This window comes from Trichosurus vulpecula, chromosome 8 (genome assembly GCF_011100635.1).
Source record: "Trichosurus vulpecula isolate mTriVul1 chromosome 8, mTriVul1.pri, whole genome shotgun sequence".
NCBI lineage: Eukaryota > Metazoa > Chordata > Mammalia > Diprotodontia > Phalangeridae > Trichosurus > Trichosurus vulpecula.
This window is the reverse complement of record NC_050580.1, coordinates 179399295-179424152: the sequence shown is the minus strand read 5'-3', so window position 1 is coordinate 179424152 and position 24858 is coordinate 179399295. Positions and strand designations below refer to the sequence as shown.

At 38.0% G+C, this 24858-nt stretch overlaps 1 protein-coding gene across 1 annotated transcript; it reads right to left on the bottom strand.

The window, feature by feature from the left end:
- Positions 1-10003: 10003 nt before the first annotated feature.
- LOC118829701 (olfactory receptor 10G3-like) lies at positions 10004-12509 on the bottom strand. Its single transcript, XM_036736608.1, has 2 exons — positions 11598-12509; positions 10004-10078 (listed from the first exon to the last, which is right to left on the bottom strand). Exons 1-2 carry the CDS (start codon positions 12504-12506, stop codon positions 10004-10006), a joined length of 984 nt encoding a protein of 327 aa, XP_036592503.1. The 5' UTR covers positions 12507-12509.
- Between the last annotated feature and the right edge of the window lie 12349 nt (positions 12510-24858).

The following is a 24858-nucleotide window of genomic DNA, read 5'->3' as shown; positions in this document are numbered from 1 at the left end:
CCCTTGATTTTACCACCACCCTTAAGTGTTCCATTTTCATTACCAAGAATTCTGGAATTCCTTTATTTTTATGTAACCTTCTATCATTCCATTTCTTCCTGTGCCTCCTTCCTCCTAAACTATCCTTTTATCCTCACCATGACCTCTCCTCCACCCCTCAATATTTGCCCAGGTTATTATCCCTGCATTGCTCTCACTTCCTCTCTTCCCAATCTCAATCTTATTGTTTGCCAATTCTATGATACTGTTTCCAACTTTTGAATTTCTTGTCTGCTCATCCCTTGCCAAACCCCAACTCTGGATTACTCCTGCTCTCTACCTCCTCCATTTCTACTAACATGCTATTGAATGGTGCTAGAGAAAATCATGCAACCTTGCCTGTTCGGTCCCCTTCAAGTTTATGTTTTGATCTTGAATGATTCCTCAATACATCAAAGCCATTCTTTTACTCCTTTCTAACTGATTGTCCATTGTAGTCTCTAATTACCAAGTAGAAGGCATTGCTTCATATTTTTATAAGAAAATAGAGGCTCTCAGAGTTTTTTCTTTTCTACTCTATACTTCAACCTCCCCCCCACCCCCATCTCCCATTTTCTTTTTTTTTTTTTGGAGGAGGGAAGGAAGGGCAATTGGGGTTAAGTGATTTGCCCAAGGTTATGCAGCTAGTAAGAATGTCAAGTGTTGGAGGCTGGATTTGAACTCAGGTCTTCCTGCCTCCAGGGCTGGTGCTCTACTCACTGTGCCACTAGCTGCCCCATACCCATTTTCTTCTTTACTCTACTCTCTGGTAATACATATCCTACATAGGTTGATTCCCCTAATCCTTCAGATTAGTTGGAATAGCTGTCTTATGGAATAAATGAATATCAAGGAAGACTAGAGATTTGATTTCCTTCAGTTATCAACCTTTCCCTTAAAGAGTCCTTCTATACAGAGTGATACCATTTAATATATAAAGACGATGAGGTGTAGTGGGAACACAACTACTTGGAATCAAAAGATCTGTGATTAACTCCTGACTCTAACATTAACAGGTCCATGTCACCTCCATATTCAATAAACTCCAGGGGCTCCTGATCACCTCCATGCTGAAATACAAAATTTTCTGTTTGGCATTCAAAGCCCTTTATAATCCCCCACCCCCAGTCTTCTTACACCTTACCTCTCCACTCCCTGCCTTTATATACTGTTTGCTCCAGTGACCCTGGCCTTCTTACTGTTCCATAAACAAGAAACTTCATCTCTTAGCTCTGGATATTTTCTCTGGTTATTCTCCATAATTGGAATGCTTTCCCCCCTCATCTCTGCCTCCTGACTTCCCTGGCTTCCTTCAAGTCCCACCTAAAGCCCCACTTTCTGTAGAAGGCTTTCCCAATCACTCTCAATTCTAGTGCCTTCCTTCTGTTAACAATTTTTTATTTATCCCATATAGCTTGTTTGTGCATGTTTGTTTACTCATTGTCTGCTCCATTAGATTGTGAGCTCCAAGAGGGCAGGCACTGTCTTTTCCCTTTCTTTATATCCCCAGCACTTAGCACTGTTCCTGGCACACAGTAGGCACTTAACAAATGCTTATTCACTGATCTATGACCTTGGCAAGTCTGTTTACTTCTCTGTGCTTCATCATCTGTAAAATGGGTATTATTTCATTTTCATCTATATTATTATTAATCTATTAATTATCTATATTACTATTACAGGATTATCTCAGGATAAATTGAGATAATATATGTAAGCCACTTTGTAAAACTTAAAGCCCCTTGTACATGTTAAGCATTATTATCCTGATATATGAACTTAGTATCTCCTGAAACTCAGAAGGAAAATTGTGGATATATATGTACACACACACACAGGCATATACATACATACGTACATACATACATATATACTTATATGCTAGAGAGAACAAAGAGCTGAGATTGGATAAACCATTATTATAATAATTTTCAAAAGATGTTAAATATCAACAAATTCTATTTGACCAGAAAAATTTCTGGTGCTTTTTATGATCAACACTTATCAGTTGAATCCCTTAGAAGAATCATCTGCCCACCTACATATATTAATCACTCTTTCTCTACCTTATCCCCCCTCCCCCAACTCTGCTCTGGTTCATAGCCATACCAACTCCTTTTACTGTTGCCTACATTACTTCTCTAAGACAATCCAAGCTCCATTTGGTAGTATATCCTGAGTTCCTGCCCAAACACAGATTCTCATGGAAACCAAGCCACCAAGAGGAGAAAAGATGTTGTAACCTATTTTTCTTTAAGGCAATATTGCCTGATCTTTGACAGGCATGCTCTGAATTCTTTTAGCCCTTGGGCATATCGGCATATGTTTATTTGTGTCACAGGGAAGGCTGAAGTCCTCTGATGCTGTCTATAAATTTTGTACTCCCCCCTCCCTCATCCTATTTGAACGGTTAAATCTGTGAAGGACAGTGGAATATCTCCATCTGGAGGTGAAGATACTATATTGCCTCTAATAAGAAGAATCACCTTGATTTCTTCTATTGGATATTGCATGGGGAAGTGAGGGGTGGAGGGTGGCAAGAGAGGAGTGGGGAAAAGCACAGTTCAACGTCAATTAGTTAGTACTTGTATCTCCTTCTTGGAGATCTGTTCTTATGGCTTCAACTATCTTATGAATGCTGAATGATTCTAAGTTTCTTTGTCACACCCAATTCTCTGTTACCTTAATATTTTTTAATGTAATTTTATTTATTTTACTTTTAAAAATTAATAAGCATTTATTTCCTTCTTCCCAACATCCCTCATTCACTGAAAAAAAAGAAAGAAAAACTAAATCCCTATAATAAATATGTAGAGTCAAGCAAAAAAAAATCCCCACATTGGCCATGTCTATAAACGTGTCTCATTTTGTACCTTGAGTCCATCATCCATTAGGAGGTGGAGGGCATGCAGCATACAGTTCTCTGGTATCATTCATCTCAGTGTTTCTCATCTACTTTACTTTCTTCTACCCTCATCTATCAAAGGTATCCATTCTCCAAGGCCCAGCTCATGTTCCATTTCTTCCACAAATCCTTTTCTGATTATTCTTTCATCTCTCTCTGTCTCTCTCTGTCTCTCTGTCTCTGATATAATTTATTATTTTATTTTGCTGACAAATTTTGTTTGATCCAGCAGGCACATCCTAACAATATACTCCCTTTCCCCCCATATATTCTCTAAAAACAGTTAACAAGAGCATGATTATTTGGTTAACACTGATAGTATCTTTTTTCATTTTATAATTTGCTGATTGATAACAGGAAGGAAGAATATTTGTGTGCTTTAATGTTGATAGTACGATAACAACATTGTGGCATTTGGCCTAAATTTTGTTGACTTTCAATATTGTTTTTGTTTACATTGTGGTCTTACTGTTCTTTTGGCCCTATTTTCTTCATTCTGCAACACTTCAAATTTCCTTTGTTTCTCTTTATTCTGTGTATTTGTTATTCTTTATGGCACAATAATATTGCCTTACATTAATGACATTAAAATAATAGCTTGTGCTGTCATTGCCCCAGATTGTTGAATATATATTTATTTTCCAGATTTTAGGTTGGCTTTGGGATTATGCCTGTGATTTCATTGGTACAAGGAACTCACAGGTGAGGAAATTTCCTCTATCAATATAGGTCAATACCTTCTCTGCAGCTTGACTGTCTTGTGGAGTTGCCTAGAATAATGAGAGGATAAGTGAGTTTCCTATAGTCATACAGCCAGTATGTGTTAGAGATATGACTTGAACACAGGTCTTATCTTTGAGGCTAGCTTCCTATCCACCTTTTATCCCTGTTGACTTACAGATTTTGGTTATCACAAATGATGATATAAATGTTTTTGGTATATATGGCTCTCTCTTTCCTTGCTGTCATCATAGTCCTTGGGATATCATTTTAAGACTATAGGTCAAAGGGTATAAACATTTTAGTAATTTTTTTTGACAAGTTTGAAATGTTTTTCTAGCATGGTTAGACAAATTCATAGCTCTATCAATGCCTATTATCTCCCTTTATCTCCTCCAGCACTGAATTTTCCAGTATTTTCTTTTCTTTGGCAATTTATAGCATCACAAATTTAAAGCTGGAAGAAACCCTCTGATTCCAAACCCTCCATTCTTTCCACTGTACCACACTGCCTTCCCTGAGATGACACCTAAAGCTTGTTTTACTAGGCATGTCTCTGATTATTAGTGGTTTGAACAGTTTTTTAGATGTCTATTGATTACTTGTACTTCTCTGAAAACTTTGTTTTTATCCTTTAAATGCTTTTCTAAGGGGGGAATCCTTCTAAACTTTGTTATAGATTTGGACCTCTCTACCTTCCCCAGGAAGCTTATCATAGTCTCATTGTCCTGCAAGATTGAATCTTCCTGGGTACTCACATCTCATTGGTAACCACTGCTAATCTGATTAGACCCTCTGACAAGATCTTTGCTCCTACAAAACATGCAGCTAGATTATTGCAGAGGTGTTTTTACCGATCTCTCTGCCTCAAATCTCTCTCCATTCCAGTCCATCCCATGAACAGCTGCCAAAGTGACTTTGCTTAAGTATAAATCTGATGACCATGTCATTTCTTTAATCAACAAGTTTTCATGATTCCCTGTTGCTGTGGGTTAAAATACAAAATCCTCTGTTTGGTTTTTAACATTTTTCATAATCTTGCCCCAACCTATCTTTTCAGATTTATTGGACATTACTCCTGCTTACACTCTGTGAGCCTACCCAAATGGCCTCTCTCCTTCTCACAGGGCCCTCCATTTCCCATCTCCATAGTTTGTTTTTGGGCATACCAATGTCTAGAGTCCATTCCCTTTTCATCTATGCTTCATAGAATCTCTCTCTTCCTTCAAGATCCAGCTCAAACATCACCTTTTATACAAAGCCTTTCCTGATCCTGAACTGCCAGTTCCCTCCCTCTCTCCCTTTTATTTAACTATCATATCTATTATACATTTATTCTCTACATAGTTATAGATAGACATATTGTATCTCGATAGAATGTAAGGTCCTTGAGAGCATAGATTGTTTCATTCTTTTTGTATTTGTGTCCCCATTACATACAATAGATGTTTAATGAATGATTGTTGATTTATTGAGAAAGAGATGGATTTAATAGTGTCTGTGGAGGAATAATCAGCAAGACTTGGCAACCAGTTCTACCCTCTGATGCCAAGAAGAACAAGTCTGATCCCATTGTTTTTGTGAGAGGCCTACATGTATTTTGAGAGAGCTATCCTAGCTCCCTTCAACCTTGTAAACATCCTTAGTTCCTTTAACTGCTCCTGTTATCACATGGTTTCAAGTCTTCCCTTCCAACTTGGTCACCTTTTTTTGGACATGTTCTCTTTTGTCAGCGTCATTCAGACTTGGAAGTGGACAAAATCCACCCAATGAAGTTTGACCACAGAGGGGTAGAGTAAGACTATTACTTTCCTTATTATAGGCATTACACTTTTATTATCGCAGCCTGTATTCACAGTGGGTATTTGTAATTCCTTTAAAATTGCTGAGTGAAGCACCTAAGGCAAAAAGTTAATTCAATAAGGGAGTGAATAAATATTATATAATCATGGAGATGACGACAACTAAGTGGAAAAGCAAAATACTTTAAGGAAAAGCAAAGCAGTAGAGTAACAGAATAATAGAGGTGAAAGGATCCTCAAGAGATCATTTGGTGCCCTCTATGCACATTCAAGGCAGATAAATGATGGATAGATGTATGATCAATTCTTCTTCTTCTTCTTCTTCTTCTTCTTCTTCTTCTTCTTCTTCTTCTTCTTCTTCTTCTTCTTCTTCTTCTTCTTCTTCTTCTTCTTCTTCTCTTCCTTCTCCTCCTCCTCCTTTTTTTGTTTAGCAAAGAAACCCATTTATCCAAATCATAGCAAAAGAGAAACCAGGGAAGGTATACATAGGAGAATATATACCACCAGACAATATAGAATGAAGAAGCTCTCTCGTTGAGGACAAGATAACTCAGCTCAAAACCAGGAGAGAAAAAGTCCTGAATTGGACCTAAAGAGAAACTCCCTGGAATCTCTAGAGTAGCAAGCTAGATATGGAGACATGATGTAGACTACTAGATTTGCCTCTGTCTTCTCAGAATATATTCCTAAAGCTTACTAGCAATGGCATCATTAACTGTCACAATAGGCCACTTTAGTAACTTATTATTTTGATAGTCAAGAAATTCCTTGTGTAAAAGCAATTGGGAGAGCTGTGTTTTGCACTCTTTCTAGATGACTTTTTCTCTTGTTTCTTTGTGGATCTCAGTGAAGGAGAAAATAGGTTTGGAGCATATACTGTAGCTGACTAGGAATATGGCCCAAAGTGGTTGGGAGACTTGGCACAGTTTAGAAATAGGTAAGCAAAAGAGGAATCATATGGTGTGTGGAGGAGGGAAAAGAGACTAAATCCTATATTTGTAAGGGTTGGGGAAGTGAGTGTAAGCACTAGAGTGGGAGATGAGTGTCAGAGTTGTAGAGTCATGGAATTTGAGAATCGAAAGGAAAATTGAACCCTAATCCTATTGGACTCCTAGTTCATCCCAAACACAAAAGAATCCCTGTTATGACATACTTGATAAATGGTCTAGTAGCAGTTATCCCATGCTTTGATTAAGTGAGAAACAGAAAAGGTTGAAAAAGCTTTCCTTAAATTCATTTAGGCTGGGTGTAAAGCTGACTTAGCTTAATTCTCACTGTAGTCAAATAAACATATTTTGCTCACGCTCAGCTAGTTAAACCAGGTAGCAATTCTTGGTTGTCTTCAAGCTGGGCCTGGATTAGGGTGGCACGAATACACACACACACACACACACACACACACACACACACACACATATGAATAAAGTAAGTGTCTATTGATGGTGGAATAGTTAAGCAAATTGTGCCACATGAGTATAATGAAGCACTAGTGTGCTTTAAGAAATTCTGAAAACAGAGACACATCGAATGAGCAGTAAGTAAGCGAAGTCAGAAAAACAATATATGGAAAAACTGCAACAATTTAAATGGAAATAACCAATATCAGGAAACAACTGAAAAAGAATGTTGCAAAATTGTAAAGAATAAGCCTGGCCCCAAAGGAGAGCTATAAGAAGACACCTGCCCCTGATTCTTTACGGAGGCATGTGTTCCATAAGTGTAGAACATTGTAAAATATGTCAAATTTATTTATAGTTCTTTGTTACACATGGAGTGCTGATACAAATTAGTACGTAGGAATATAGTGTATATTTTGTGTATTCTGCCCATTGTGTCCACTTGGGTCAGTCTAGATGTGGCTCATAGGGAGGCATGAATATGTATATGCATATATATGTGTGTATTTACATACATACATATATATGCATGTTCATATACATATATATGCATATCCGGTTTGACTCTTTCTTCTGTAAGGGAGAATTTGATTCTTGCTAGGAGGGTAAACAGGAGATTGATGCCAGAGGCTGGCCACTCTGTTCTCCTTGGAGGAAGGGTATCAAGTTAGACTTAAATCTATCTGCTCCATTAAATATTGTTAGACTAGAGGAGATAACTTTTAGATTCAAGCTGAGCTCCTGCTGGCTATTGCTTAATGGAAAAAGTACCCCAAATTATATATGCAAGGCTTGACTCCCATTCCACCAAACACCCATTCTACAATGAACACACATTGCAAATAGCAAATAAACCCATTCATGTCAACTTATACCAAATGGAAATGGAGAAGGTATCACACATAAGAATATAGCAAACAATACACAGAATGAACGAGCTCGCCTATTGGGAGCAAGATAAGAGAGTACTAGATCGTATCAAAGGGGAAATTCCCCAAAGTCTTTAGTGAAACAAACTGGGATGTGATAAAGGGGCTAGCTCCTCAAAGTGTTGGCTAAAATCCTTTCGAAACCCTTTATAGCCTGGCCCCTTCCTGCCTTTCCAGTCTTCTTATACTTTATTCCCATTTCCCCCACCCCTACTCACACATTCTATTATCCAGTGGCACTAGCCTCTGTGTTCTTCCTTGAGAAAGGCATTCCTTGTCCTGCCTCCTTGCATCTTTATTGACTGTCCCCATACCCAATATTTTCTCCCTCCATACCTCCACCTTTTGGATTGTCTGTCTTGCTTCAAATTTCAAATAAAGTTTCACCTTCTGCAAGAAGCCCAGTTCTCCTTGATCTTCTTATGTTTCCTCTGAGATAATATCCAATTTATCCTGTGTTTATCTTGTTTGTACATAGTTATTTTCATGTTATCTCCCCCATTAGTCTGTGAGATCCTTGAGAGCAGGGCCTGTTTTTTGCCTTTCTTTGTATTCCCGTAATTCAGCACAGTGCTTGGCACATGTTGGTACTTAATAAATGTTTGTTAACTTGCTTGCTGACCTGGAGAATTCTTTCATATAGTGGTTAAGAGTTTACAATTATTCTTTTGGGCACTGTTTGTTTGTATACTTTGACCACTTATTGATTAGGCTTTTGGTCTTATATATTTATGTATTTGTGTTATATATGTTATTTATATATTTCTGTTATTTGTCTATCTATCTTTGATGTAAAAACTTTATCCAAGGAATCTGATATGAAGATTTCTTCCCGCACCAAACTGCTTCCCTTCTTATACTACATGTGCTAATTTTGTTTGTGTAAAAGCTTTTCAATTTCATGTAATTAAAATTATCTATTTTATTTTTTTGTAATTGCTTCTATCACTAGTTTGGTTAAGAATTCATCCCCTACCCATATTGTGTAAGATATTTTACCTGCTTCACTTCTAATTTTTTTTTGCATGTGGCATAGTCTTTAGTATGTAGGTCAGTATCCATTTTGAGTCCTGAGTCTATCTTGGCTGACCTTAATCTGCCACAGCCAGCCTTCTATCTAGAAGGAGCATGTATTAAGTGCCTACTGTGTACCAGGCACTGTTAAATGCTCTAAGACTATCTCAAGAAAAGCCCTTCATCATTTAAGCTTGACATTTAAAGTTTTTTTCCCTCTTTGTGACTCTTTCCCTCTAAACTTTTATTTGGGCTATGGTCTAAAATTCCTCCTAACTCCTCTCATACCCATGGGTAGCTTGTTTGGATTTCTTTAATATCATGCTGGGGAGTAAACTTAGTAAAGCCACTAAGGAGCTAAGTGGAACTGGAGTGAAGAGATTCCAGTTAATCCTCCAGGATGCTCTTAGTTGCCATGCAAATAAACTTAGAAGCAAGACTGAGAAGGGCCACTGGGAGCTGTTGGAATTGTAGGGAGTTCTAACTTCTCAACAGCAACAAAAATTGATATACTAGTAGAGACCATCATCCACTGGGGGAGTCTGTGGATCTCTTTGTTCCTGGCCAGCCTGGTCTGGGTGTGAATCCAGAACCGATTTGGTCTTTGGCATATAGAATATTGAATAAGCATTTAACTTCTTGAATTCTACAATTTATGATTGGTAGTACAAATGGCCAGGTTTAGAATAAGAGAAGTTAAGTTAGCTCAGGTTAGTCTTCTTTGGAAGAAGGAAAACTTTTGGGTGCTTTTTGCAATTCTCCAGCACCTTCCTGTGTATGCAGCAATATAAAGGAGGGAGGTTGAGTGGGATGTTGATGATGATGAAAAATGATGGTGCCAGTACCAGAATACCCTGGAGTTTCCTGAAACATCTCTTACAACCATACTCTCTCTCTCTTTGGAAGGCTGACAGTTCTCAGTCCCAATTTGTCACTTCTCTCAGCAATGTATTATTTTTTCTCCATCATATCCTCATTTCATCATATTTGTCCTGTTTTCAAAATATGTCCAAGCCTCAATAAACCAGCCTCATCACTAGGGCATTCCACTCAGGAAACAAGCATGAGGATGGAAAGTGAACTTTTATTCTTATGTTATATGTTTAGATTTATATGTTAACCATTCAGAATGCTTTTAGGTACCTTAATTAATTCAACACATATTCATTGATTATCTACAATGTGGCATTGTACTCTGCCTAGGAAGAGATAAAGCTGTCACCAGGTGGTAGTAGCGTCCAGCTTGCGGCCAAATGCTCTAAACAATACATTTATGATATTGCTGGGGCTCATCTGTGAAAACAACAGAATCATAGAATTTAGTGAATCTTAGAGATCAACATAGACTAATATTTTCAATTTTTCCCAACGAGGAAGCTGAGGTCAAAAGAGATGAAGCTATTTGCCCAAGCTTACATAGCCAGAATGTGGCAAAGCCAGAATTCAAACTCTGATTCTAAATCCGGGTCATTTTCTATTTTATGGATATTCAAATGCTTTTTATTCAAAAAAATTTTTCCTTGTGAAAATAAATACACAAACACTGAAAGAGAAATTTATAATTTTATGGAGCAAGTGTAGAAAAAGAAGATCCAGTACCAAGGTACATTTCACTACCTTTCTCGCTAAACTTGCTCTAATACCTAAAATCATTCACAGTCTTTGATTAGCATTACCATGGAAACTAACTTGATTTCTTCCAATTTATAATAAAAAAAGGCCATTCTGGAGTATGTGGTTGTTCTAGCTCCTGTCAAAACCCCTTCACTTTCCCTCCTATAACCTTATCTTTTAAACTGCTTATCTTTTGCTCTTTCCCCTACATTAGGCAGAAGCAAAAAAAAAAAAAAAGATGACAGTCACATAGGGATATATCCATACAGAGAGCATATACCCCCATGACTGTTTTTTTTTCTTTTCAGAAGAGCATGATTAGATTGCAATATATTGCCAATGATAACTTGTGGAAAGAAATGGTGTCAAAATATCATCATAAGAGCTGGTCATGTAACAATAGTGAAAGATAATTGATGGATAGCTTAGGTGACCACAAAATATTAAATTTGTTTACAAAATATTAAAATATCTAGAGGAAAGTTTCGAGCACATTGGGTGGATTGTGTATGGAGGATTTATGGGAGGGTATAGCCAAGAATCTCACAAGATGAGAAGACTGTGATGGATTAGTTGCATGACATAGTAGGGCCATTGAAGTATCCTACAGGACAGACGTGGAAGTATCTTGCCAGATGGAGTTCTCCTAAATAGGAAATTTTCAGCTTCTAATTCTCTGCCAAGGATTACATGAAATTTAAAAGCAAGAACAAGGTTTATACATTGCACATATTGCAGCTAGTTCCCTGGCCTATTAAGTAAGTACATTGGCTTATCAAGAGAGCTGTCTATAAATGATTTCTCAAAGAATTTTTTTTCACAGATCATTGTTTTGAACAACATTTAAACCAAAACCACAACAAGAGATTTCAAATGAACAATTTATATCACTTCATCATACTGAAAAAGCAATTATTGCATGGTTGTTAAGTCGGCTATTAAGTATATTGACCAAACACTATATTTTAATGCCACTTATTGAGCAATATGAAAACAGGAGAGGCAATTTTGCTTAAAGCTGAAAATGTTTATTTCATTTCTTTTAGGCCAAAATGTGTCTCATAGGTCTCTGATTTTGTATTGGATGCTTGTCTTTAATAAATTCACTAACACTGAATACTCAACGTTTTGAAATATGAGTGAGTCTCAATAGGGACAGAATCATTCAGTTCTTACTCATACCCCTTTGATCTCCTACCATTCGCTTCAGGGCTAACTTTACCTCCTGGTTTCTCAGAGTATAGATTAGGGGATTAAGGAAAGGAGTGAGAGCTGTGGGGAACAGAGCAGCTGCTCCATCCAGGGGGCTATTGGCTTCTGGTCTCAGGTAGATAAAGGCACAAGGAACATAGTAAATTGTGACCACAGTCACATGGGCTCCACAGGTGGAGAATGCACGACGTCTCCCATCAGCCGTGCGGATATTTAAGATGGCTCTGATGATATGTATGTAGGAGAGCAGGATTAGAGAGAAGCAACTGGCAACTACCACTCCAATGTCCACAAAAGTCACCAGCTCATTAATGGTTGTGTCAGCACAGGCCAGCCTTAGCACTGCAGGGATGTCACAGAAAAAATAATCTACCTGGTTGGGACCACAGTATGGTAAGCGGAAAGTGAGGGTGGCCTGGATAGCCCCATGGATAGAGCCGGCTATCCATGCTCCAGTTACCATCAAGGAACACATCTTCAACGTCATTAGTACAGGGTAGTGCAGGGGTCGACATATGGCTAAATATCTATCATAGGCCATCAGAGTGTAAAGGAAGCATTGGGTGCTGCCCAGGAAGTGGTAGAAATAGAGCTGAGCTACACACCCACCAAATGGGATAGGCTTAATGTCAGCAGTGAAGTTCATTATGAGCCTTGGAACAATGATGGAGGAGATTCCCATGTCAATGATGGACAGGACACCAAGGAAGATATACATAGGGCGGGCATGGAGTTGGGGGTCGATACAGACTGTGAGGAAGATGAGTAGATTGCCCATTTGTGTCAGAATGTAGATGATAAGGAAGAATGAAAAGAGGAATGTTCTTAGCCTGGGTGGGTAAGGAATCCCTGTCAGGATGAATTCTGTCAATTGAGTGCTGTTAGTTGTCTCCATCCCCTGGAGTGGTCTCACCTGGAGAATGACCAAGACATATAGCAAAGCTGGAGATGAAGAGGAGTTAGAGAAAGATGGCAATAGATTGCAATATCAAATCACTGGTTTGGAGGTGAGGAGGAACTAGAGCAAGAGACCATAATATATGCATGGGAACTTTAAGGGGAAAGTTTATGTCTTCTCTTAGGCAGAGAGATAATAAGCAGGAAGAAAACAATATTCTTTAGGGAGTTTTTTTTTGATTACGTTGCCTAAGAGTAGGGCTTTTTCTTACTTCAATTCACTATTTCAAGGATTTGATTTTGTCAGTATGGGTAGTGCTCCATTCATGCACTCCACATACCCCCTCCATTCCATAGGAGATTTTCACTGTGAGTTTCTGTAGCTGAAAACATCCATCACCTGGTAGACAGCTTTCTGATTATATTCGTCTCTAAATTTAGTAAGGTTGGTCCCTCAGATGATAGATAAGTATTCTGTCACTGAAGGAATGGAATACACTTGAGACTCTTAGTCTTTGGTTCATTATGGTACAAATGATTGCTTTATAAAACTAAAATGTCAATTTGTTCACTTGTGATGAGGCATATGACTTTCTAGTGACCAGAATATGTGGTGTAGTAGAAAGGTCAGTGACCTTGGATATTGAAAGACCAAGGTTCAAGTTCTAGCTCCAACCCTTACTGTGTGACCCTGGGCAACTCTTCTTGAACATTGTGAGTCTCAGTTTTATTATCTGTAAAATGGGAATAAAAAAGTAATATTAAGTGGCTCCCAAGGTTGTTGTGAGAAAGCACTTTGTAAAACATTACATAAAACATCTCGTCCATCACTCAGTGCTCAACACATTTATTAGGTGCTTAATAAACATTTATTGACGGACTGACGTTAAGACCTATATAAATGAGAGTTAGTACTATTTTTTGCTCCAAAAAAGTCCTATCTTAATATTTTATATTGTGGAGGTTGAAGGTTGCATAAACAGAACATATGTTCTGGCAAATTCTATGATGCTAGGAGGGATTTGTATATATTTCTGAATGATTGAGTCTGCTGTCCAGGGCCCAAACTGGCTAAATTTGGAGGTGCTCACCAGTAGTAGGTTGAGCACTAAGTGATGAATTGTTTGGCAATGTCAACACACTAAAAAAATATCCCCCAGTGCTGTGTGACTTCCCTTTTGGTTCCACAGTGATGGTGGTACAGCAATGATAAAAGAAGGCAGAAGGTATTTAGACCATCTGTAAATAGTTAATTTTTGATATTTTACATGTGAGTGAGATCTTTGTGCTCTGCTAACGAAAATGACAATGTTCAATGACGTTGTCCATAGGCATACTATGAACATCAAAATTGCCATTCACATGATAAATGAAACCAGCAGAGAAATAGAAGTTATGTAAAGAGAGTAAATTAAGGGGTGGCTTGGAGATCGGAGGTATAAATAAAAGACTTGGTTTAATTGTGTGATTAAAAGCAGCCACAAAAATTGTTTCATGGGACAATCTTGTACTTATGGTGAATACAAACAAAAATAACATCCAATAATGATGATAGCTAGCATTCTATAATGCTTTAAGATTGCAAAGTGCTTTGCAAGTGTTCTGGTGTTAACCTCCCAGCCATCCCAAGAGGTAGGTACTATTATTATCATCACTTTACAGATGAAGAAACTCAGGAAGACAGAGGTTAGATGACTTACCCAGGGTCACGCAGCTAGGTAAGTGTCAGGGACTAAATCTGAACTTAGCTTTTCCTGACTCAAGTCCAGCACTGTGCCATGTAGTTGCAACTTAGATATTAACATCTGTTGGAGAGGATGGAGCAGTAGAGAAAACCTTTGAAGAACTAGACATGACCTTTTCAATTAAATAAAAATAGATTTTGGTACTCAGTGACTTCAATGTGTAAGGTGGGCACAGGGGAGGAAGGAAAAAAGTACATTGGAAAATATTGTTCAGGTTCGACAAATGAAAAAAGACAAATATTTATAGATTAATCACAAGGCTCATGCTTAAATATCATCAATATTTTCTTTTCAAAGAGAGTCAGAAATGCTAGACTTGGTGAACCCCAAACAACCTCCCAAAGAAAAGAAATAAAATTGGCTATATCTAAATTGACACAAGTTACAGTTGTCGGGGCATAGCAGGATTATCTGTTAAGGTGGGGTCAAACTGGTGAGATCAAAGGTCAAAATTAACATCAAATGAGAAGAAAGAATAACGAGAAAAAGAAGACACTGGATGTAACTGCAGCAAACACTCAATGTCTTTGCCAAGAGGAGAGACGTGGCAGCCAAGGAAAATGTTGGTTTATAACACAAATGTCTATGCAAAATGCTATGGAGAAGGATGATGGAAGATTACAAACAGTATGACATTATGAAACAGGCAACAGCATCGAGAGCAGAAGCAGGTTTGTAGAAATCTTGGGATGTGACTCAGCTGAGCCACATTATTTCAATAATAATAATAATAATAATAATAATAGCTGATATTTTTGTAGTGCCTGCTAAGTGCTAGATATTGGGCCAAGTGCTTTACAAATGTTAACTCAATTGATCCTCACAAAAACACTGGGAGGCACATATTCTTATTGTTTCCGTTTTACAGGTGAGGAAAGTGAGGCAAACTGTAGTCGAGTGATTTGCCCAGAGTCACACAGTTATCAAGTATCTGAGGCTGCATTTAAACTGAGGCCTTCCTGACTTTTGGCTCCAAGTTTAGCACTCCATCCACTGAACTCCCTAGGTGCCCCAGTGTTCTCAGGTTGAAAATGGCTATAAGAAAAGTAGATGGAAAATGGAACACATTGAACCACATTTCTTTTACCATGGAGGACTGTGGAACTCCCTCATTTGAACCATATCACCTAAAAGTAGAAATGTTATCTTAGAATTTAAAATTGGGAAGTAGATCTGTTACTAGACCAAGTACACACAAGGAAATCCATGCAGAATCTTTTACATGACTTTTAGTAACCACCTGGAAGTGATCCAACTTTGAAAGCATTCAAGGATAGTTTTATAAAATAGCTCGGGGAAGGGAAGACAACAGAAGAGAAAAAAATAAAAAATGCTATTCTTACTCAACAAAGGTAATCCAAAAGATAACTATAAAAATATACCATTTATACTCTCCCATGTTCATGCTGATGGTCTCTGTATTTATCAAGTGTATTATTGATGAAAAAGGAATTGGCAGGGTTACGTAAAGGATTTTGTATAGCAAACTGTATTTTCAATTGTATAGTTAACTTAAAGACATAAAGAATATATGGTCTTGTTTATTGTATGGTGATTCTTCAATCACATTTAGCTTGTAGAGCAAAACTCAGTTTAAAAGACGTTCCTGTGATAAAAAAGTCTCTTGTGCATACGTTAAGATCATTCTCTGCACTCCATGAAGGTCTCTGTTCATCTCCCTCAATACACCTGATTGCATTTCTTAAAATATTTTAAAGTTCCCAAGTTTAAGGATTGGATTTCCCTAACTACAATTGAAATTGGCTGCCTCCTGATGTCAGATAGAAAGACACCTTAATATTATCATGAAACCATCACTAAACCATACTGTAGGAAAGGTTACTTCTGGGAAGATTTTTAGAGAGAGCTAATCCCATGCCATCCATCATTTGCTGACTTCAGTCACAGGAGGTGGCATTTCTTAACTTTATTCTTCCTCAGTTTGGGAGGGCTTATGGCCCTCTACCTATTGACTGTGGTACTGATTTTATGTGCTAGTGGAAACTCAAATTGACAAGCATTTTAAAAGCATCTACTATGTATTAGTCATTTGCTACCTGCTGCTGATCCAAAGACAAAAATGAAAACACTCTGTGGCCCTCACAAAGCTTATGTTCTACTGGGATGGAAGGAACATGCACCCAAATAAGTAAATATAAAAACTTTGTATTTATATACATATAATTTCAGTTTGTGGGATGGGCATTAAGAAGTGGGTAGGATGCAGCACTTAAGTTGAGTTTGGAAAGTACATTGGATGTGGAGTCAGAGGATGTGGATTGAACACTATTTGCTAGTACTGTGACCTTGGGCAAAAACACTTCATCTCTCTGGGTCTCGATTTCCTCATTTTAAAAATAAAATGTTTGGACTATTTGATCTCTACGGTTCTACATATTGCTTAGGACTTGTACTAGTCATGTGGGATTCCACTCTGTTTAAGCATCTCTCTTTTTATTTCACTTATTTAATTAGTTATAAAGATTGACATGAACTTCTTCTGTGCACCCAAGGAGCTAGTTTTTGTGATAAAGGCACTTTATAAACAGGATTAAGGAGACCTTGCCAGAGTAATGTTGGGGATTCCTCGGGGGAATCAGGCAAAGCAGCGGGGAATTTAAATGTGAATGGTGACACATTTAGCTGGTGAACTCAGTCTTTTAGCTTCATCTCCATTGTCGGCTCAATAACACAGGTCAGGGATTCCATTTTTCTGTATGATAAAGGCTTTATAGAAGTGACAGCCTTTAAAAAATCTTTTGGTAATCCCTCTTCATGGCAAAAGTGTGTAATATCAGCTAGACAAGCCATGGTACCTTAGGTCTGTCTTGCTCCCTACCTCCCCAAATGGAAAAACCAAATTATTTGTTTATTATTATTCACTCATTTGTACCTCTTTGTGACCCCATTTGGGGTTTTCTTGCAAAGATACTAAAGTGGTTTGCCATTTTCTTCTCATTTTGTAGATGAGAAAATTGAGGCATACAGGATTAAATGACTCATCCAGAGTCACACAGCTACTAAATGTCTGAGAGTAGATTTGAACTCACGAAGAGGAGTCTTCCTGACTTCAGTCCCAGCACTCTATGCACTGTGCCACCTAGCTGCCCAATAATTTGTTTACCACTCTGAAACACTTAATAATAGAAAACATACTAATGTCTAGGTCCTTCCCTAGGAAGTTGGGAGCCCTAGGCCACTCTTACAGGAATGGGAGAAATAAGGACAAGGCGAATTACGCCGAATGATCCATGTCCTCAACATTTTTGCACAGGTGGAATCACAGACATTGAGGGATTACTAGAACTGGGAGAAACTGGCTTAAAGAATATTTGCAGAGAAGATTCGGAGGCATGGGTCAGGCTGGTGTCCAACACCTTAATTTAAGGTGATGAGGAAACTGAGGTCCAGAGAAGGGAAGTATTTGTCCAGTGTCAGGCAGGTAGTTTGTGAAACAGCCAAGAGCTGACTTACAGTTTAGTATTCTTTCCCAAGACTAGGGATTCAGGTTAAAATACCTATTTGGAGCCTTGAAGGGAGAAAAGAAATCACAGAAGGGCAATATGTAGCCTGAGGAGTGTGTGTATATATGTGTGCGTGCGTGCGTGTGTGTGTGTGTGTGTAGGTGTGTGTGTGTGTGTGTGTGTGTGTGTAAGGGGGTTAAGAATCTTGGTTCTGCCTTGGTGATGGGGGTGGTTGGTGAGCTGATTAGATGGTAGTAAGCCTCAGGTCCTTACTGACACTGTTGGGCTTTTTGCTCCGAGAACTGGTCTTTGCTGATTTAGACTGTTTAAGTGCCCGGCTTCACTGAAGCTTCTACCTGTTTTAGTCACTGCCTGGTGCCAATAGCGTAGAGTCCCTGAAAGTACAGTGCCCTAGGTGATTGCCTCATTTCGAATAATCCATGAATGGTACAGCTTATACCATTGTGGAAAAACAAAGAAAAGCACCAGTACTGATAATTAGTATTTAATATAAAAATATGTGGTATATAAAGTTTGCAAAGAAACTTAGAAGTATCATCTCATTTTATCCTTACAGCCATTCTGGGAGGTAGGTGCTATTAATGTCCCCATTTTATAGATGAGGAAACTGAGGCTGACAGAGGTTAATTGACTTGTCAAGGGTCGCACAGTATCTGAGGTGGATTTATGTAGAAAATGTAGTACTACACAATACTACAAGTCATTGATTTTCACAGTGTGGTCTGGGGACGTCTGGGTGTCTTCAAGACCCTTTCGGAAGATCCATGAGGTTAAAACTGTTTTCATAATACCACTAAAACCTTTTGATTTTTAATATGGTAAATATTGATAGATATAACCCACATAAACAAAATTCTTTGAAACCCTAAATCTTTTTTAAGCATATGAAGGAATCTTGAGACTAAAACATTTGAGAATCACTGTTTTAGGTTATCATTAAATCATCAGAATCTTTGCTGCTCATTGGTAGGCTGGTCAGACTCCAAGAAGTAGCATAGTGGAATAGAGGCAGTATAGGACCCAGAAACAAGGAATTTGAAATGAGGAGACCTGGGTTCATATGCCAGTTCGTCATTTAGTAGTCATCTGACCTTAGGCATCCCATCTACGGAAACCAGCTCTTTTCCAGTTAACTATGGAGCATAAATGTTGAAAGTTGTAATCTGCCATCTTTGGAAGCCATAGGCTTTGGCAATTCACTTCATCATTCTGGGTCTCAGTTTCTAGATCTGTAAAATGGATATAATAACACACATCATGGAATAAGATGGCTATAGTATTTGTAAAATGTAAAGTGCTATTTTTATGTGAGCAATGATAAGGAAGAGGATTAGAAAAAACTTTAAGTTTAAAAATAGCCCAAATCTATTTATGTGTTTAGTCCAGGGACCCTGTTTTAAAAATGGGAGAAAGGACCAGGAAGCAGACTTACCTAGGACAAAATGTTGAATGGTCATTTATTCAATTTTACACATTTATGAAACACTTATCATGTTGGAATATAAGCTCTTTGTGTGTAAGGATTGTTTTTCTTTCTTGGTATCTGAATTCTTAGTGCCTAGGACAGTGCCTGGCATATAGTAGGTACTTAATAAATGTTGTTGATTGATGCTTGTCAATTGATATGCATAGGATACTTTGCTAGAGGTTTGGAAGAAAATCAGTCCTTGTCCTGAATTTGAATGATCACAGAATTCCCACTTGCTGGGTTTCATGCCAATGGTTAGTGATAGAACCTTGCTGGATACCAAACGGGAAGATGCTTATCACCAAGAAAAGATGGAACCAATGAAGAACATGGGGGAATTTAACTTGTTATTATTCCAGTCTAAGAAGATTTTGGTAGTCTACACTAATGAACTAAGTAGAATGGTTGAAAGACATTTTGCTGTGGGACTGGGAGAGTAATACATAGAAATGGGGAAAATATAGAGGGAGATATTGAGGTATGGAAATGTAGACAGTTATGAGGATGTTTGTGGACAACATTGGCCTATCTCCTGGAAACTTACTGTGTGGTTGTGGCTATGCCTGTAGTTGAATTCAAGGAGGTTTTCCTTTCTTCTCAGTCCCTCTGATTCATAAAGCAGCAAGTCCCCAATCAAAGTTCAATTCTGGTCAATGGGACAGGATGATGGCAGTGCTTCAGGATTCTAAAGATGTCAACACCATGAGTTCACAGAAGGATCCCTGATATGTTGTGTTCCTGGAGGGATTTTAAAATTATTTTTGGATCCCATGAGACCAGTGAAGACCCAATTAATTAGCTCTAGGGGAATCGCAGTGCATGAAGTAAAGTATCAAATTGGTGAAGTTGGGACCATTATTTACCAGTTCATTTGTAAGCGCCACTTTCCAACATCTGTGCTCCACAGTAAACTGGGGAACAGCTAAGGCTTCTGCTGATGAGATTGTTGAAGGTCCTTCCCTTGTTCTATTGTTTGCCCCACTATCTAGATGTCCAATTAGGAAGCTTCAAAGCACCAGTTTGGGGATTTGGGTGATTGTCCCACCTGATTGGTTAGAAAATTGGAAGAAACTAAGGGAGTTTTCTAAAAAGTAAGCTGTGGGGAATATTTATGTCCTATACTCAGGTGTCAGGGGCTTAACAGGGCTTGTTTATCTTTCATTTTGGTTGTTCCTTTTCTTAAACATGATTGATTTGAAAAAATCTAATTTATCTCTTGTTACTCAGTGGGCATTTTTTATGATAGAATTTTCTTAAGGAGGTTGAAATGACTTAATAATGTAAAGTCATGAAGATTGATTTTTTTCCTTTGGCTAGGGAATATTTGAAGTCAACCTGAATGTTGAAGGGGTCCCCAGTGGTGGTTCCAGACTGTGGTGGGATGCTTTAAGCATGGTCCAAATCTACCTTTAACTGCTATGATGGTTTTATTTCTTACCCAAAGCCACTGTGATGAAGTAGAGTAGGCCACGTTGTAAACACAATGTAGTTGCCAACTGCCCGTCCTATGCTCCTATTTTCCATAGGCCAGCTGGACTAGAAATATGAGAGTCTTCCACCACTCCATTCTGAGGGTGACTTGTTCTATTATACTAAGTTCACTGAGAGCAGGGACTATTTTTGTCTCTCTTGTGTCTCTAGTGCTTAGCATAGTGCCAGGCACATAGTAAGCACTTAACAAATACTTGCTGACTTGACTTCATGTTATGCTAACCATTGATGAACAGAACCATGGTCTCTTCCTGGGGTGTGGAGAATAAGAAGAAATCTGAACTAAACCTACAGTAATTATGTTTCCCGAGGCCCAAATCAGGATGTATTGTCAAAGGATATTCCTTTTACACAGCCTTATTAAGTGTATTTTTCTTGAACTTGAGATGGTCCTAGAGTATTTGGGAATATCAATTAATCAATAAGAAATTTTTAAAAAAGTTTATTTATTTTTAATTTTCAACATTTACTTTTATAAGGTTTTGAGAAAAAAAATTTCCCCTCCCCTTCCTTCCCCCCATCCCCAAGACAGCATGCGATCTGATATTGGCTGTATATGTACAATCACATTAAACATATTTCCACATTAGTCATGTTGTGAAAGAAGAATCAGAATAAAAAGGAAAAACCACAAGAATGAAAAAAAGGAGAAAGTAGTATATTTTGATCAGCCTTCAGACTCCATGTTTTTTTCTGTGCATACAGATAGCATTTTCCATCATGAGTCTTTTGGAATTGTCTTAGATCATTGTATTGCTGAGAAAAGCAAAGTCTATCAAAGTTGATCATCGGACAATGTTGTTACTGTGTACAATGTTCTCCTGGTTCTGCTCACTTCACTCAGCAGCAGTTCATGGAAGTTTTTCCAGGTTTTTCTGAAATCTGCCTGCTCATCATTTCTTATAGAATGATAGTATTCCATTACATTCATATACCACAGCTCAACAAGAATTTGTTAAGCACTTGCTATGTGCCTGTGTTAGGCCCTGGTAAATCAAAAACAAAAGCAAAGGAGTCACCTCCTTTAAGAAGCTTATATTCTACAATGAGAGACATTGTTGTGTTTCCTATTTTTTCTGGGCACTGATTTTTTCTGTGTAGTGCCATTGAATGGGGTAGGAGAGGAAAGCGAAAAGGGAGAAAAGAAAGGGAGATGCCAGAACTGTACCTGGCAAACAGAGGATATGTCTAGTCATATAGTATTTTATGATGCCAGTGTCTTTATTACAATCTTGAGATTCTGTATATCCCTTATGTTACTCTTATGTCAAAGGCACTTTTGTGACATAAAGGGCCAGGACACTCTTTTTTGGGGGGGGTGTTTCCTCATATTTCTTACTAATTCCCTTCACCCAGAAAATATGGAAATTTTACCATATTCATATTATACCCTTCATTGTTTTCACCAACTTCACAGTCCACAGAGCTCAAAGGAAAAAAACCCCATGGTTCAGAGAAAACAAATAGTGCTCTTAATAGAGCTCATGAAAAATATCAATATCTGTCAGTGAATAATCCTTCCACAAGACTTATATAGACATGTAGAGGTCAGGGTTCCCAACAGATGTTGCTTCTCCTGGTTCATTAGCATGTGGAATTTGCTTCAGTTCTCAACCTTCAGTAGGGGGTCTCTATGATTTTTTCTCTTGCATCTCTCTGCAACCTTCAGCAGATGGTATTGGCCATTACTTCTCCATCTAAATGCCCTGTTGGTACCTATTTTCCTCCTGCTGTGTAGTTCCACACTCAGAACTCTGCAGTTCTGCACAAATACCTAGTAGTTAGCATCACTGACCTTTCTTTTCCCCCCTTTTGAGGAGAAAAGGCTTCCTGCTCTATAGCTCCCCAACCATACAGTGCAGAGTTTCATTGTCATGATACGAAGACAGAGGTATTCTCTCTATATCGTTCAAATGCAGCTTTTGACTAGGTGGTCTCTACTCTGAAGCCTCTCCCATAGGCTATGGTTCTGGCAACACTTTGGCCTTAAAAACGTTCATTTAGAAACCAGGAACACAAAACCTACTTCTTTCTTCTTCAAAGAGTTCTATATCATTGATCCAGGGTTGGCTCAGGGTGTGTCTGTCCTGATCTCTCCTTTTTTCTGGATGTTATGTTTCCTACTTAGATGAGTACTTCTTGGGCTGAGACACTGGATGGGGGGAAAATTTGAAGTCCCCAATGTGTTTGATTCAGTACTTCAAGTATTCATCATCTCACTGCTATGAGTAAAACCCTTCATTGATACAGATGGCAATAATAACTGAAATTTATATAGCACTTTAAGGTTTACAAAATACTTTATTATATCATTATAGGCAATAATAACAATAGGGTAGTTATTAAATTAGTTGATGAATTAATATTAATGAAACATAATATTACATATTAACTCCTTTGATCCTTACTAAAATCCTTTGATAGAAGTACTATCAGAAAAACAGATAGTATAGCAGACAGAGAGTGCGAATGGAAGGCAGGAAGACTTGTGTTTAAACCCTGGATTTGAAAAAATTCATTATATTAATGAGGGCTTGTCATTTAACCTCTCAGCAACCCGGGCAACTTTCTAAGGGTACAAGTTGCTGAGAAAGTGCCAACCTGCATCGATAGAAGGAGTTTCTTCATCTAGGAGTTCCCTATATAAATGAAATTTTAGGTCAATATATCTTATAGGTATTACAAGTATTATTGTTCCCACTCTACAGATGAAGAAACAGACCCAGGTTAAGAGATATAGCTATGGTCACAAGCTAAAAGCAGAACTAGGATTTGCACATATGTCTGTAATGAACTCCAAGTCCAGCACTTGTTTCACTGTAATATCCTGCCTCTTAACACAACCCATGGAGGCCTTTAGTAAATGTATGTATTAATTGCTTTAGCCAAAAGAGAATAAAATCCCCAAACTCATCATCACTTAGTGACTAGCCTTCCAGTGGTGAGTTATCTTGAACCTAGCTTCGCTGGTCTTCAGACAATAGACACAAAGATAATTAATGGACCATACTCAAAATCTTTTCGACTTGTTGGGATTTGCTAGAGCTTGTGCTTCACTGCTGTTACCTTTGGGAATCCTGAGTCATCTTTGAGGTATCACAATAGGACTAATGGAGGTTCTATATATTATTTTAATTTATGTAACTTTTCTCCTTAAACTCCTTATTTAAAGGAAGATAAATTAGATGATATCCCACTAGGAGAGTCAGGGTGGGGATTCTGTTTCTTTTAGGACTTGGTGAAAGCTGGTGGCAAGAACAATGAGAAAAAGAAACCCTTTATTAATAAATAGCAACAAAAATTCAAATTTGTCTAGTTCTTCATGGTTTAGAAGTGCTTTGCTTACAACAGTCCTATGAGGTAGGGAATAAAAATATTACTATGTCCATTTTAAATATGAGAAAACTGAGGCTCAGAGAACTGAAGTGACATGTCTAAGGTCAAAGTTTGTAAATGTTTAGGTTAAGATAAGAACCCAGAGATAATTTTGTCTCTTTGCCCCTTTTTGTTTCTAACTCTAATCTTCTATTGAAATGGCAATTTTGTTATTGTCAGATAACAGAGGTGGGGGGCATCCTTATTTTACCCTTGTTTGTAATAGGAAAACTTTCTAGTATTTCTTCATTACAAATATAGTAGTCCCTTTAAAATGTTCCACCACTTGCACTCACATTTTAAGTGTGATTAGATTGCCCTGCTGGACCCAGGAGAGACAGGGCGCTGTGTCCATTCCCTTTCTCTAAGGTAATCCTCTGCTGTGGACCCATGCAGAAATACAAACTGAGTTCACTCCTGTGGGAGCCTGGTCTCTAATGAGAGGACCATTGTGAGCCTATGCTCCATTTTCTTAAATGTTTCAGTTGGTTCAATCCCCACCCTTGTGCCCTGGAGACCACTTATTTGAAGCTTAGATTTTGGCTCATGTTTAGGTCTTCCAAAAATGGCAGAGTAGAAAAATACTCAATGCATAATATGCATTAGGTATGTGAAAGGTATTTATTTGTTTCCTCCATACAAAAGAATGCCAATGGACAGAAAAGACCCATAGCACACATTTACAGGACAACTTCAAACGGGATTCAGTAATAACTTATAATAACAGTACTATTATACTATTTTGAGAGGCTGGTACTTAAACCTCATCAGAATACAAAGCAGTTT

Bases quoted from the DNA above. Each gene is read 5' to 3' on its own strand.
- LOC118829701 (XM_036736608.1), bottom strand. From the start codon at position 12,506: ATGGAGACAACTAACAGCACTCAATTGACAGAATTCATCCTGACAGGG. The intron at 10,079-11,597 runs GTAGGAGATCAA...TTGTTTTCACAG, and splicing joins AGTTAGCCCTGAAGCGAATG to ATGAGCCCCAGCAATATCAT.